Source organism: Pristiophorus japonicus, chromosome 21 (assembly GCF_044704955.1).
Source record: "Pristiophorus japonicus isolate sPriJap1 chromosome 21, sPriJap1.hap1, whole genome shotgun sequence".
Classification (NCBI taxonomy): domain Eukaryota; kingdom Metazoa; phylum Chordata; class Chondrichthyes; family Pristiophoridae; genus Pristiophorus; species Pristiophorus japonicus.
In genome coordinates, this window is record NC_091997.1 from 25,171,989 (window position 1) to 25,188,920 (window position 16,932).

The 16,932-nt window shown below is 45.7% G+C and overlaps 2 protein-coding genes across 2 annotated transcripts in view; one reads left to right on the plus strand and one right to left on the minus strand.

The window, feature by feature from the left end:
- The window catches only part of moto (minamoto), a 77,860-nt gene extending 75,629 nt beyond the window's left edge, over positions 1-2,231 (minus strand). The window contains exon 1 of the mRNA XM_070864491.1: positions 1,762-2,231. Within this exon, the coding sequence (XP_070720592.1) occupies positions 1,762-1,767 (6 nt within the window). The 5' untranslated portion in view covers positions 1,768-2,231. The remainder of the gene's footprint in view (positions 1-1,761) is intronic.
- Positions 2,232-2,333: 102 nt separating this feature from the next.
- sumo1 (small ubiquitin like modifier 1) overlaps positions 2,334-16,932 on the plus strand; it is a 77,536-nt gene continuing 62,937 nt past the window's right edge. Inside the window, exon 1 of the mRNA XM_070864493.1 lies at positions 2,334-2,428. The gene's annotated coding sequence lies outside the window, so the exon portion shown is untranslated. The remainder of the gene's footprint in view (positions 2,429-16,932) is intronic.

Sequence of the window (16,932 nt, forward strand, 5' to 3'; positions counted from 1 at the left end):
AAAGCCTGGACAGCTATCCAAGCACTCTTTCAATAGGTAGCACTTACAACAGTCATCCAAATAAGGATAAGCACATATTTAGAAGACGTGGATTTATATAGCGCCTTTCTCGACCACTGGACATCCCAAACATACTTTTTGGAGTGTAGTCACTATTGTAATGTGGTAAACATAGCAGCCAATTTGCGCACAGCAAGCTCCCGTCTTTAGTAATGTGATAATGACCAAATAATTTGTTTTTGTTCTGTCAATTGAGGGATAAATATTGGCCAGGACACCGGGGATAACTCCCCTGATCTTTTACATCCACCTGAGAGAGAAGACAGGGCCTCGGTTTAAAGTCTCATCTGAAAGACGGCACCTCCGACAGTGCAGCACTCCCTCAGGTTGAGCGTCTGAAACCTCGGGACCAAGGCCGTTCCGGATTTTGGAACGTCTTTGCCTGCTGGGCCGAGGTAGGTGGGGTCCGACAGCTGAGATAAGGGGGCGAGGTTGGCCCGCTGAGGTAAGGGGGAGGAAGCGAGGTCGGGCCGCCGAGGGCCGGGGCGAAGTCGGGCCGGAGGTCAGGCCGGGCCGCTGAGGGCCGGGGCGAGGTCAGGCTGCCAAGGCGGGGGGGGGGGGGGGGGGGGAGTCCAGATCTCGGAACATTTTCCAGTTTCCAGACAACCCCACCACGGATCGGACCGGTGTCCGGATTCCGGAACATTCCGAATTTTGGAACTCCGGATTTCGGACGCTCAACCTGCATTGCATTGGGAGTGTCAGCCTAGATGCATGTGCTCAAGTCTCTGGCGTGGGACTTGAACACCACAACCTTCTGACTCAGAGCCGAGGGCGCTGCCCACTGAGCCGCAGCTGACGTGAAAATGAAGGCACTTTCCCAGCCGAAATAAAGAGAGAAGGTGGGTCAGAGTCGGCCTCGTGCCACCTCGGGGGCGTCAAGAGGTCAGAAGCAAGAGTCGGCAGCGCTCGGCGCATGCCCGGGCGGCGCGTGCTGATTGGCCGGGGCTGGCGCGCTGACGCACTGGGCGGGCTCGCTCGTTCGCGCGGCCCGATGGCTCACGAGTCGGACGCCGACTGTCAGCGCGAGCGGAGGGCGGCGGCGCCTCTTCGACGATGCAACCAAAAGCCATCTCCTGACAAACCAACAGACAAGAAGGGGCGGGGAGGGGAGGGGACACACATTAAAAATAAATCGAAGCCGAAATCAATAGAGCTCAGTGTCTGAGCCGATTCTCGGGTTTTTTTTCCCCTCACACGCAAAACACTTGAGAAAATGAACGCCCCGCTCCCGCACGCTCTCTTTCCACATGCTCCTCGAAGAGACGGGAATCCGCTCCCCGAGTCCCAGAGCAAATTTAAAATATTCAGAATTGATTCATTCGACGCGGAAACATCGTTTACACCCTCCCCCAAACTCCCGCGACTTAAAATATATATATATATTTATTCAACTATATCTCACACAAAGATTTAAGACTTTCCAACTCAACATTTTTTGGGGGAAGGGGGATTTACACGACGCGAAATATTTTTTTTCAAACTTTACGCCCGTTTTGAAAAATTTCATAACGACGCCACACGAACCAAACTGCCCCGTCGGTGCGCAGTGTGGCATTAAATCATGGCTGTGTGGTCGAAAGAATAGCCCATTAACGGTCGTTTCCCGGGGAAGTCGCTATTAAAATGAACCAGACTTGGAGAGATTTTAAATACATTTGAAACTCGGGGAGGCACGCACGCCAGAAGTTACCGTCTCACCTCCATATAATCGCCAGTTTGTTTCGCTCGGTCGAAGGGAATGGTGTTGGGCTGCTGAGGTGTTTTTGTTCTCTCTCGGGCAGGGAATAGAAATCAGCTGTGGATCGCCAAGTTGGGGATGGGGAAGGGGTGGGGAGGGTTCAGTTTCGACGCCGGGAGTCGCCCATCCGCTGCCCTTTTACTGACTGACAGGACTGGGCGGGGGGAGGGGTGGGAGGGGGACGGGACCGTTGAGAGACGCGGCGAGCCTCGCGCACACGCGCCGAACGGACGACCGCCTCACGCGCCCCTTCCCGCGCTAGACGCCAGCCTCCATCGCCATTGGTCCCTGGTTGGGCGCGAGGAGGCGAGCGGGGCTTGGTCGAACAAAAGGGAGGATGCGCGAGCAGCCCAGCCTCTCCCAATTGGGGGCGGGGCCAGGCTCTCTCGAGCGTCGAGAGGGCCTGCCGCACGCGTGAAAGCTAAGCAAGCTGCAGCGCCAACGGCTTTCCCTCCGCACCCCAGCCATTGGCTGGGAAGGCGCGCTTCTGATTCGACGCGGCTAACGGCAGGGAGCCGCCGCCTCCTCTTATAGGCTGAGGTCACAGCCTCAACTCGCCGTCCCGCCCACCGCGCTAACATCTGGCGCGCGAACTTGGACGTTCCAACCATCAAAGCTCCTCGTGAGGTAAGAAAACGGTTAGAAACAAAAAGAGCTTCGATTTTTTTAAAAGAGAAGGGATTAGATTAACTTTATGCTCCATGTATATCACGCTAGTGGTTTTTTTTCAGGTAACTTTTTGTCAACACCGGTTGCCATAGCGATGTCTTTCCCAAGCAGTAAACATGCCAAGTACAACTATCAAACCATTCCGGAGTTGAGATGAAAATGTACTTTAGTTTTGGGATTTAGTTTGATTATTACCCCTACTATTGTTTCTAACCCTAAATGTTCTGGCCACAATACTTTATGCCTTGCCTAGCCTTGATATCTAGGTCAACTTCCAATAACATGCCCTAGGATAACCAACACAAATTTTCTTTTCAATCTTTCCAGTAATCATAATTATTTTTAGCTACTGGAATAACCCACATGCCTCCAGAATATAGCTCCTGTCTTTGATAAGGAATAGATGAACACAAGTTAAAACCTCCATATATACATATTATATACTGTATACAATATATTAGATATGTATATATGGAGGTTTTAACTATATATATATACACATACTGGATATTTTCATCTTCACTGCAAACGCAGACAGATTAAGAACTCGCCCGATTTTAATTTCCGTTGAAATAGTTGAAAATGAAAATTTGGTAATTTCTATAACAGGCAGCAATCCTGTCAGTTTACCACCCAATTAGATTAAAATTAACCCTAAATCCTTCTACTTGGCTCTTAGAAAGTAAAACAGTAAAAGGTTGCTCCTTTGTAGGATACTTTTATATATGTGTTGTTTCTTGTCTTTCCTCTCAGCTGTAATTGGCTTAAGCCATCCTCTTGAGAATTCCAAACCAACTTACACATTCAAACAGCTCCAGTACTTTAAATATTCTAGAACAACAGTTACCGGGAGCTTCTGGATTTGAATAACTCGGCCAGGCGCAAATATAACTGGCTGTCATAAAAATAACTGAACAATTCGCACAGTCTGTGTTGTTTGAATGCTGCTTGGCTGATCCCTCAAGCGTTACAGATAAAACTTGAAAATTTTAACTAGATTTTAAAGGCATCCACAAAGCCAAAAATAGACAAAAAACCTCATTTTTGTCACATCTCTCCATCCAACAGAATTGTACATAGCTGAGAATTAATGATTTCATTCATGTGAGTTCAAAAAAATGTGGGAAATTAGCCAACTCCTAAAACAAAAAAGGTGTTTGAGGTGTATCAAGTTTCACAAAACAATTGATCATTTCCACCTCAACTTAATCTCAATCCTATTATTACCCAGTACTCCTCCAGTTCTTTAGCTCAGATTATGTTTCATAAATCTGCTATTCCATGGTGTCCAAAAATCCTAATCATTTTCTTGAGGTTTGTTCATTTTTACAAGGAACTGTAGAATGTTACCCCACAGAAATAGGCCATTCAGCACATCGAGTCTGCCAGTGTTTTTGTCTACGTGAACCACCTTGTCCTATCCCACTCCCCTCACATAACATATTGCTCTTTTTTCAGAAATTATCTAATTTTTAAAAAATAATTTATGGACTTTCCTTCAGCAACTGTTTGTGCCAAAGATTTCCACCTTTTAATCATCCCTTGTATGATGACATTTTTCTAACATTTCCTTTAAATCTTTTTATGATTGTCTTACATAGCGGCCCTCACTCCAACTTTCACTATTTAAACATGACTCAGCTCACCCCCTAATCTTGTACAGTCTAGTGAAAACAGGCTAAGCTTCTCAAGCTTCTCATTACTGCTACCTCCTCATCCCTGGTAATGTCCCAGTGAATCTATGCAACACCTTTTCCATTTCTTTTATATTCTAACGACAATGGGGGACCCAAAACAGCACACAGTACTCCAACTCCAGCCTAATGGAACTTGTACAATTTCAACACTTGTCCTTGGTATCTACAGACATTGAATACAAAAACAAGAAATTGATGACGTAGATAGAGAGAATCTATTTCCTCCGGTGGGGGAGTCCAGAACAAGGGAGCATAACCTCAAAATTAGAGTTCAGCCATTTACTGGTGACATCAGGAAGCACTGCTTCACACAAAAGGTAGTGGAAATCTGAGACTCTCGCCCAAAAAGCTGTTGAGGCTGCGGATCAATTGAAAATTTCAAAACTGAGATTGATAATTTTTTGTTAGGCAAGGGTATTAAAGGTTCCGCACCAAGGCGGGTTGATGAAGTTAAGATACAGATCAGTCATGATCCAAATGAATGGCGGAACAGTTTTGAAGAGCTGAATGACTCCTGTTTCTATTTTCCTAATATATTCTAAGCCTCTAGATACAAAACTAAGAATTCCACTTGTTTTTTTATTGGGTAATTTTAAACTTTTTAAAATGGTGAATGCATAACAAATATACTGCAGGTGTTACGTGGTCTAACAGTAAACATAGAAACATAGAAAATAGGTGCAGGAGCAGGCCATTCAGCCCTTCTAGCCTGCACCGCCATTCAATGAGTTCATGGCTGAACATGCAACTTCAGTACCCTCTTCCTACTTTCACGCCATACCCCTTGATCCCCCGAGTAGTAAGGACTTCATCTAACTCCCTTTTGAATATATTTAGTGAATTGGCCTCAACTACTTTCTGTGGTAGAGAATTCCACAGGTTCACCACTCTCTGGGTGAAGAATTTTCTCCTCATCTCGGTCCTTATCCTTAGACTGTGACCCCTGGTTCTGGACTTCCCCAACATTGGGAACATTCTTCCTGCATCCAACCTGTCCAAACCCGTCAGAATTTTAAACGTTTCTATGAGGTCCCCTCTCACTCTTCTGAACTCCAGTGAATACAAGCCCAGTTGATCCAGTCTTTCTTGATAGGTCAGTCTCACCATCCCGGGAATCAGTCTGGTGAATCTTCGCTGCACTCCCTCAATAGCAAGAATGTCCTTCCTCAAGTTAGGAGACCAAAACTGTACACAATACTCCAGGTGTGGCCTCACCAAGGCTCTGTACAACTGTAGCAACACCTCCCTGCCCCTGTATTCAAATCCCCTCGCTATGAAGGCCAACATGCCATTTGCTTTCTTAACCGCCTGCTGTACCTGCATGCCAACCTTCAATGACTGATGTACCATGACACCCAGGTCTCGTTGCACCTTCCCTTTTCCTAATCTGTCACCATTCAGATAATAGTCTGTCTCTCTGTTTTTACCACCAAAGTGGATAACCTCACATTTATCCACATTATACTTCATCTGCCACGCATTTGCCCACTCACCTAACCTATCCAAGTCACTCTGCAGCCTCATAGCATCCTCCTCGCAGCTCACACTGCCACCCAACTTAGTGTCATCCGCAAATTTGGAGATACTACATTTAATCCCCTCGTCTAAATCATTAATGTACAATGTAAACAACTGGGGCCCCAGCACAGAACCCTGCGGTACCCCACTAGTCACTGCCTGCCATTCCGAAAAGTACCCATTTACTCCTATTCTTTGCTTCCTGTCTGACAACCAATTCTCAATCCACGTCAGCACACTACCCCCAATCCCATGTGCTTTAACTTTGCACATTAATCTCCTGTGTGGGACCTTGTCGAAAGCCTTCTGAAAGTCCAAATATACCACATCAACTGGTACTCCTTTGTCCACTTTATTGGAAACATCCTCAAAAAATTCCAGAAGATTTGTCAAGCATGATCTCCCTTTCACAAATCCATGCTGACTTGGACCTATCATGTCACCATTTTCCAAATGCGCTGCTATGACATCCTTAATAATTGATTCCATCATTTTACCCACTACTGAGGTCAGGCTGACCGGTCTATAATTCCCTGCTTTCTCTCTCCTTTTTTAAAAAGTGGGGTTACATTGGCTACCCTCCACTCGATAGGAACTGATCCAGAGTCAATGGAATGTTGGAAAATGACTGTCAAAGCATCCGCTATTTCCAAGGCCACCTCCTTAAGTACTCTGGGATGCAGTCCATCAGGCCCTGGGGATTTATCGGCCTTCAATCCCATCAATTTCCCCAACACAATTTCCCGACTAATAAAGATTTCCCTCAGTTCCTCCTCCTTACTAGACCCTCTGACCACTTTTATATCCGGAAGGTTGTTTGTGTCCTCCTTAGTGAATACTGAACCAAAGTACTTGTTCAATTGGTCTGCCATTTCTTTGTTCCCCGTTATGACTTCCCCTGATTCTGACTGCAGGGGACCTACGTTTGTCTTTACTAACCTTTTTCTCTTTACATACCTATAGAAACTTTTGCAATCCGCCTTAATGTTCCCTGCAAGCTTCTTCTCGTACTCCATTTTCCCTGCCCTAATCAAACCCTTTGTCCTCCTCTGCTGAGTTCTAAATTTCTCCCAGTCCCCAGGTTCGCTGCTTTTTCTGGCCAATTTGTATGCCATTTCCTTGGCTTTAATACTATACCTGATTTCCCTAGATAGCCACGGTTGAGCCACCTTCCCTTTTTTATTTTTACTAAAGTTTAGTCAACTAATGCAAACTGGGGAGGGGGTGAAGGTGGAGAGATCAATCTTACAAAGTTGATGTATTTGCTTTGAACATAACTTTTGATAGAAAAGATACACTGGAGTCTAGAGTGCAAAAAATCCCCCACTTGTGAGACACTGAAAACTGCAAAAATAAAAGATTTGTGCCATTTATGAGCACAAATAGAAATATATTGAATGTATGCAATAGGCATATATTAATAAAGAATACATTTTAAGAGCACACTTGTTTGGAAAGTTTATAAACCGTAGAAATCTAAGGTTGACTAATGTGTATGACTGAACCGCTGGGTACTAGTAGTTAGATGAAATAGCGACTGTATTGTCAACAGTGATACTTTATACACTAGATATTTTCTTGAGTTTGACCTCTGGTCACTCCCATATAGGACATTGGATCCAGAGCTCACCTTTTTTCTTAACAATATCTAGATCATTTATAGCAAGGACCAAGGATCGTAACAGAGAACCATTAGTCTGTACACCAGCTACTAGTACCTAACACTTGTTGCTGCATGGATCTCCTCTCTGAAAGGCAGACGATATACTCACTTTTACCGAACTGAACACTCAGGCTTTTCAACCAACAGATACCTGTAGTTTATTTACAGGGATCAGATGAATGAAACAGTATAAGATGGTGAAATATATATTTCTTTACGCTCTTCAATATATAAAAAACAATAAAGGTGGCACTTTCTCTCTAAACATAGACTTAAAATATAGATTCACTTCTTACCCTGTAGAACAGACTATTGTTTGAAATGTAGCTCAGCTATCCTACTTGTTGGCTCTGGAACCTTTGGCTTTTATATTAACCTACCCCCACCCCCCACCAAGATGGGGGGGGCGGGGAGGGGAATGGTAAACTGTCAAATGCCTGAATCGTGACTGTAACCGACCACACATAGACAAGTTGCCGTTTTTACAGTGGTGGATTTGATGCCATCCAAGTGTCCCGTTGTGAAGAAGCGGGACACTTCATTAACATATTTAAATTGGGCTCGTTGAAATTGTGAGCTCAATTTAAAATGAACTGCTGCTGTGTGGGTTTCCCAGGGGTCAGGAAACCTGGCAGTGAAAGGATGGTGGGAGCTGCCGACTCCAGCATGTAAAAGCCTTTTCCAACACTCAGTGGGACAGGAGCAGTGGGAGTGCTCCCCCCAATCCCTCAAGGAAGATTCCGGCCTCCCGTCTGCCGACCATGTCTCCTCTTCCAATCACCGACCTCTCCCACTCCAGACCCGATGGCCTCTCTCACTCTCCAGATACGATTGCCTCTCTTTCCCTCCAGACCCGATGGCCTCTCTCTCCCCCCAGACCCAGTATCCTCCCTTCCCTTCCCTGCCACGATGTCTTCTCTTTCCCCCTGCCTTACCACAAGATTAATGCAAAGCCCTAAGCATTGGTCAGAATTCTAAATCATTAAAACAGACCTATTTACCATCTAAGCATTCCTGACACATGCACAATCTTTTGTTTCCATTTGCTAATTCAGTGAAGTTTCCTCAACGTGTCTGTGTTTGCCCCCTCCAGTTTTTCTTTACCTTACCCCTGAAGTCAGTGGCTCATGTTGGGATACAGTTGCCACCCCGGTTACAGTATTCAGGTGAAGGATAACTTCACTAGAGGATGAAATATTGTTTTCCAGCTAGCAGAAGAAGACATTTAGAGATTTTCTGTAATTATTTCTTGATGTACTTACTATTTAATTACTCTTACCTGTCAGCTCCCATTATCCACACTATGAACATTTCCATAATTACTGTTCATTTCTATCCTTTTTGATCCATCAGAAGCCACACTTGAGTGTGCTACAGGTGCCTGGCTGATATAAACAAGTAAAAATGTTAATCCAGGCTGGGTTTAAAGCTCCTTTTAGCATTTCCTTCCCTGAAATAAAATGTTCTTATGCTCTTCAAAATGTTACATGTCTTCATTGACTTCATGATGCTCATCAATTGAAAACATAATTCATTATAACAATATGGAATGAAATTTTAGCATGGATTATCTAACTGAGATTTCAGTGCTTTTTTAGTATAGCTACCTGACCACGCTGATATAATTTGGGTAGAATTTTTTTCAAAGACTGAGTGCAACAGGAATGTAAGACAGTTCAGCCGTTGACAAATATATAATAATTATACTTGTGACAGTAAAATACCAAATCCTCATAATTATTCCCAAAAGTACCCAGCCAGTAGTGGCTTTTTCGAGGATTGGCAGCTTCAAATTAGCTCCTAAACAGTTTGACACTGTGGCCCCAATTGCAGTGGCTAGAAAATTTGATGGCAAGTTGCCACTGAATTTGAAAGAAATTGTACTCTTTAAAATGTTATGTCATATTTTTAACTATATATATCTGTAACAAGATATGAAAGAAAGACATTTATATAGCGCCTATCATGACCACTGGACATCTCAAAGCACTTTACAGCTAATGAAGTATTTTTGGAGTGTAGTCACTGTTGTGGGAAACACGGCAGCCAATTTGCACACAGCAAGCTCCCACAAACAGCAATGTGATAATGACCAAATAATCTGTTTTTGTAATGTTGATTGAGGGATAAGTATTGGCCAGGATACCGGGGATAACTCCCCTGCTCTTTTTTGAAATAGAGCCATGAGATCTTTTATGTCCACCTGAGAGGGCAGACGGTATCTCGGTTTAATGTCCCATCCGAAAGACGGCATCTCCAACAGTGCAGCATTCCCTCAGCACTGCACTGGAGTGTCAGCCTAGATTTTTGTGCTCAAGTCTCTGAAATGGGTCTTAAATCCACAACCTTCTGACTCAAAGGCGAGTGTTCTACCCACTGAGCCACAGCTGACACATATGGTGATAGAGTGAGCTGAAATAAGGTGGGAGGAAGCTCGTGTAGAGCACAAGCATTGGCATAGACCTATTGGGCCAAATAGCCTGTTTCTGTGCAGTAAATTCTATCTATGTCTATGTAAAAAAGCAATATGGGATATTTTGAAGAAAAGGTACCCGCCTCCCCACCGCCAACTTAATTCATATGGTGCAGGCCACATCCTGTGCGTATAGGCTGAAAGGGAGGTTTGCTAGTTAGGATTCACTTCGTTTTGAAGTGCTGAGAAATTTTTATCAGTATTTTATAGCTTCTGTTGGCAACTTATTCATTCATACAATATTGTTTTATTTGTCAGTTCATCCAAATACATTTTTACTTTTTGGCACTAGTTTTAACTTTTTTTAAACAAAGCATTTAAGGATGTAGTAGCATACCTCATCAGCATTTCTAACTGAGGCTAACAGCTAATGAGACAACTATGTGAACTTTGTCCAGCTAGGTTTATAAGTACAGTATGCCTAAAAACTGTAGAAAAGGCTACGGTAAATTCCTCTTTTTAAAACAAATGTAAAATGGCTGTTCAAAGACACTATGGGCGCAAAATTCGGATCCGTAGCGCCCAAAAATTGCCCTTAGAGACCCAAAATGGCATCTGTATGGACGTCCATCGGAAGTATTCAGAGTACGTAATCATGACGTCAATCAGCGTGTAATGCTGATTTGACTCCATCGCCGCCATTTTGAAGTTCAAGAGTCCAGCTAACGTCCTCTCTTAAGCACGCACAGCTGATCACATGTTCAGCAGCTGAAAGGACCCCCCCCCACCAGCGTTATTTAAAGAGATCATCAAGTACTTTAAGGTTAGTTGCTGATTGATTTCTACTAGCTGTTGCTACGATTGTACTAGTGTTTGGTGCTTTCTAGAGTTCATTAAAGTTGCTAAAGCCTAAAGGGAGTGGTGTGGCAGGTGCTAAAGGACTTTGTCCTGACTGCAAGGCTTCTGTATAAACCACTTGCTCTCAGACATGGGTGCAGTAATAGCTATTCCCCTTAGAATACAGCATCACTGGGAGAATGAGCGGAGGTGACGCAGAGCAGGGCTCTCAGCAGGAAGCCATATCCGCCCAAGGTGTTCAGGGAGCAACTCTCCTACCTGAACTTCAGCGAGGAACAATGTGTGAGACATCTGCGCTCCAGTAAGACAGCCTCACTGAAATCTGCCACCTGCTGTAGCTACAACTGCAACTTCAGAGCAGGGCGAGGACCACATTGCTAGTGGCTGTGAAGGTGACTGTGGCCATAAACTTTTAAACGTCGGGCTCCTTCCAAGCTGGAGCTGGAGATATTTGCAACATCTCGCAGGTTGCCGTTCACTGTTGCATAAGAGAGGTTACTGAGGCTCTGTATTCAAAGAGAACTGACTATATTTAATTCTCTCTTTCCAGAGACCAGCAGGTGGAGCGAACATATGGCTTTGTGAGGATTTCAGGCTTCCCAATGGTTGCAGGGGTCATTGATGGCACGTACGCTGCTTTGCAGATGCCGCATGTCAATTCTGGGAGGTACCGCAACTGAAAGGGATTCCACTCCCTCAACGTCCAGCTGGTGTGCCGCCAAAGGCAGCGAATCACGAAAGTCAATGGCAGCAATGGCATGCCATATTGCATACAAATGTAAAATATCCCAGCAGCAGTCATAATGCCTTCATTCTGCGGCAGAGCTCTATGCCATCTGCATTTGAGCCACCACGACAAACCAATGGTGGCTACTGGGCAGTAAGGGCTATCTGCTGACGACATGGCTTATGACTTCAGTGCGCAACCCATGTACACAATGCATACAATGAAAGCCATGCTGCCACACAAAAAGTGAAAGAGCAGACGATTGGCGTGCTGAAACAATGCTTTTGCTGCCTGGACCACTCTGCAGTATTCGGCAGAGCGACTGTCAAGATTTGTGGTGCTCTGCTGCATGCTGCACAACATCGCCATCATGAGGACACAGCCCTTGCCACCAGCTATATGGCGAGAAGCTGAAGAGCAGGAGGAAGAGGAAGGGTGGAGGCAACCTAGACAGGCCCTTTTGAGCTGGTCTGTCCGTGAAGAACACATCCGAGTGCGATACCAGTAAACATAACCTCAATTCCCTATTCACCAACAATCCCACACCTTACCTCCCCTCTGTCACCGACCAGCACAGCATTCGCTTGGCCACAATTCAAAATTAAAAGCCAACACTAAATAAACACTTCAAACCAAATTTATAAATCAAAGCATGCCATATTGCATACAAATGTAAACTAATCACCCTTGTGCATCCCCTTAGTGCCTGCCTTTTGTGTGCTCTTGCCTGTCCTAGTGCTCCTACACAGTGCTACCCCAGTGGCTGTAGCATGGCTGGTGGAAGGTTGCTGACTTTCAGTGGGAGAGACTGCAGATGGTCTTCGAGGACGACCTTGAGCAGTTCTAGACCCAGAAGGCCTAGCTTCGGACTGCACCATCTCGGCATGAGTGGCAACAGTCTGGGCTGGTGGGCAGACAGGCAACAGGAAGGGCACTGGCGGAGTGACAGTGGTAGAGGATGAATGCTGTCATACTCAGAGAGCACAGCAGATTCGTGCTCCACGGAGCCACTACCAATCCCCCGGTGCGATGCCTCAGCAATCCTAGCAAACTGTTGGAGGACAGATTGCTGGACTGCTGTGACACCCTGCAAGCCCCTTTGAACACTGGTATCTGCAGCCATGATGGCAGCCGTCTGAGCTTGCATGGCAGCTGTAAAGTCCTGTCCCCTCAGTACAGATTCACACGAGGCATGTAGTGAAGTCAAGGTCACTCTGGACCTGCACCTTTATTTCACAGCTCTGGAATGCTGCACTTACCTGAGACCTGTCCTTATATACCTGTCTCTTGCAAGTGCACCCCTGGCGGTAAGGTATGCTGGTGGTTACAGGTCATATTTTATTACAGTCATGTATAGCATGTTAGGATACAGTTAGATATAATAATGTAAGATACATGACAGCAGCAAGCTGAGCTTCCACTGCAGCACTCTGACTTTGGATGGCTGCTGCTTATGCTGCAAAATTCTCATCCTTGTTTTCAAATCCCTCCATGACCTCGCCCCTCCCTATCTGCAATCACCTCCAGCCCCACAACCCCACCCCGAGATGGTGACAAATCATCCGCATCCGCATCGGCCACATCGTCCGCATGCCCGACACGAGACTCCCGAAGCAAGCACTTTACTTGGAACTCCTACACGGCAAGCGAGCCCCAGGTGGGCAGAGGAAACATTTCAAGGACACCCTCAAACCCTCCTTGATAAAGTGCAACATCCCCACTGGCACCTGGGAATCCCTGGCCTAAGACTGCCCAAAGTGGAGGAAGAGCATCTGGGAGTGCGCTGAATCTCGCCGCTGAGAGCATGCAGAAACGAAGCGCAGACAGCGGAAAGAGCGTGCAGCAAACCAGACTCCCCACCCACCCTTTCTTTCAACCAATTTCTGCCCCACCTGTTACAGAGATTAATTTTCACATTGGACTGTACAGTCACTTGAGAACTCGCTGTTAGAGTGGAAGCAAGTCTTCCTAAATTTCGAGAGACTCCAATGATGATGACGATAATCACTCAACCATTGGTGGCCGGGCCTTCTGTTACCTAGGCCCTAAGCTCTGGAGCTCCCTGCTTAAACCTCTCTGCCTCTACCTCTCTTTCCTCCTTCAAGACGCTCCTTAAAACCTACCTCTTTGACCAAGCTTTTGGTCACCTGTGCTCATTTCTATTTATGCGGCTTGGTGTCAAATTTTTAGTCTCATAATGCTCCTGTGATGCCCCTTGGGACTATTCACTATGTTAAAGGCGCTTTAAAAATACAAGTTGTTGTGGCAATGGAAGCTGGGATACTGGCCATCAGATGCTGCATCATGATTGGGTCCACAAGTGTGCTAATGGAGTTAGCCACCACTTCCATGCTGGAAAGGATGGGCTCCAAGTTCTGCACAAAGTCCTGTGCAAAATTGGTGCCGAACTCCTCCATGCTCCTTGACATTGCATGCAGGGTTGCCAATGCACCAAGCATTTCATTGTGCATGCCCATCAGCTTTTTCTGTAGCCTGTCCTATCAAAGTGCTCACCTGAGTCTTCTGCAGCAGAACTCATGTACCACCTTGCCCTTCAGCAAGCTGGCATCTGTGTAAATCTTGCCCCTTGCCATGGCTGCAGGTCACTCGTGCCCAGTGTCTCACCATGTGCAGATCCCACCTCTACTCTATCCTCTAAATTATGCGCAGTGTCAGTATCTGAGTTGGTGGCTGTGAGTCTGAAATTGAATTATGGTGTTTCTTCATCAGCACTGTCTTGTTGATCTTCTACCTGTTTCTCTTCCACCACTACCTGGCCAGGTTGCAGTTCTTGGGTACCTGAAAGGAGAAAGGCACAAGGGTGAAGTTGTGGTGAATTGAGAATGGGGGAGGAACCAAGAGGCGCATGCTTACACTATCTGCAACTTGTAAATCAAAAGAGATTGTGGGATGAGAGGGAAGTAGAATATGACAAGGAGGATTAGATAGGAGAATGTTGTCATCTTCTGTGGTTTCAGTCCCACCACTGGCCGCTCCAATGATGGTGAACACCGTCTCCTCCATGGGGGTAAGGATATGCAGGTGCGACTGTCCCCCGCGGGTTACCTCCTGTTGCCTCTGGTTGTGCACCATCTTGTCCTGCAAGAGAGAGGGAAATGTGTCAGTGAGTGTGGTGCAATCTGTTTGGGTGATTTTGCTGTCATGGCTGACTAGGTGGCAGTGTGTGCAAGCTGTGAGATGTGGATGTGAGGCTTGCAGCAGTGCTACGTATGTGAGGGTGAGGTGCAATTATGCATGCAACTGATTAATAGAGATTGTTGGTAGGTGAATGATGGTGGTGTGGTGCATTGAGCAATGTGAAACTAATGGTGCAGTTGGTGGAATATGGCAATTGAAGATGAATTCACTGATCTTGACCACTCGCGTGAGGTAATTGAACTTTATATGGCACTGCATCCAGGCCCTCCTGGCTTGACTACTGGCATTGACTGCCATGGCTATCTGCTCCGACAGCCTTCTGAGCCTCCTATCCCTCTGGGGATACAGCGCGTCTCTCCTCCTTTTCACCTCCTCCACCAAGGCCTCCAGTGCAGCGTCCGAGAACCCTGGAGCACGCTCTCTCCCATGTTGTGCCATTATTCAGTCTTTTTTCACGTCAGAGTGAATTGTACAAGGACTTCTACCACCTGCTCCAGCTACAATGCAGCTCCCCTTTAAGAGGTGCTGGCTGGCTTTAAGTGATGCAGGCTAGCTTTAACTCATGCTAGCCTCTCACGATTCTGGGCTCCCTGCTGAGGTGTGCAATCACTCAACAGCGATTAGCGCTGGCTGCATGCTACAATTGTGGTAATGAGCAGGCAGCACGAAGTTAGCGTGTTACCTGTGTCACATTGAATGGGTGCGGGGTAATCACGCATCGTGAGGCCCGTGCCTGTTTTTGGGGTCTGTCCAATTTAGCCCCCTTTGACTTAGTCACGTTTAATCTCGGTGTGAATTGACGTGTGAAAAGAAAACAGTTGTTCTTGTGCTGTTGGAACCATGGATGACTCATTTCTGGAATGCTAGAGTTAAATAGTACCTTTTATTGCTGACTTGTTCCTGCATGATTATCTGCTATCGAGAAGCAAAGAGCTAGCAGCATAAAACATGCATTGCTAAAGTAAATGTTGGTCCCTTAGAAGATGAGAAGGGAGATTTAATAATGGGAAATGTGGAAATGGCTGAGACCTTAAACAATTATTTTGCTTCGGTCTTCACAGTGGAAGACACAAAAACCATGCCAAAAATTGCTGGTCACAGGAATATGGGAAGGGAGGACCGTGAGATAATCACTATCACTATGGGGTTAGTGCTGTACAGGCTAATGGGACTCAAGGTAGACAAGTCCCCTGGTCCTGATGAAATGCATCCCAGGGTATTAAAAGAGATGGCGGAAGTTATAGCAGATGTATTCGTTATAATCTACCAAAATTCTCTGGACTCTGGGGAGGTACCAGCGGATTGGAAAGCAGCTAATGTAACGCCTCTGTTTAAAAAACGGGGCAGACAAAAGGCAGGTAACTATAGGCTGGTTAGTTTAACATCTGTAGTGGGGAAAATGCTTGAAGCTATCATTAAGGAAGAAATAGCAGGACATCTAGATAGGAATAGTGCAATCAAGCAGACGCAACATGGATTCATGAAGGGGAAATCATATTTAACTAATTTACTGGAATTCTTTGAGGATATAACGAGCATGGTGGATAGAGGTGTACCGATGGATGTGTATTTAGATTTCCAAAAGGCATTCGATAAGGTGCCACACAAAAGGTTACTGCAGAAGATAAAGGTACGCGGAGTCAGAGGAAATGTATTAGCATGGATAGAGAATTGGCTGGCTAACAGAAAGCAGAGAGTCGGGATAAATGGGTCCTTTTCGGTTTGGAAATCGGTGGTTAGTGGTGTGCCACAGGGATCGGTGCTGGGACCACAACTGTTTACAATATACATAGATGACCTGGAAGAGGGGACAGAGTGTAGTGCAACAAAATTTGCAGATGACACAAAGATTAGTGGGAAAGCGGGTTGTGTAGAGGACACAGAGAGGCTGCAAAGAGATTTAGATAGGTTAAGCGAATGGGCTAAGGTGTGGCAGATGGAATACAATGTCGGAAAAATGTGAGGTCATCCACCTTGGAAAAAAAAACAGTAAAAGGGAATATTATTTGAATGGGGAGGAAATTACAACATGCTGCGGTGCAGAGGGACCTGGGGGTCCTTGTGTATGAAACTCTTTTAGGAAATGATTTTATAGATGAATTCTTGTCAAGGCTGGGATTAGTTGCAGTGGAAGTGTTGATTCCACCCACATTAAAGATTGCAGTTAGCAGAGGAAGGTTTTGATCCATCGACCTCTGGGTTATGGGCCCAGCACGCTTCCGCTGCGCCACTCTGCGGCTGGTAAATTGTCATGTCATGACGCAGCAGCCACACACTGCTTCAGGCGGAGAGATGCAAACAGTACACGCCCCAAATTCTGGCACTGGCAACGGCTTGTGCATGAAACTCTTCCAAAAGAGTTTCATGCACAAGCCGCTGCCAGTGCCAGAATTTGGGGCGTGTACTGTTTGCATCTCTCCGCCTGAA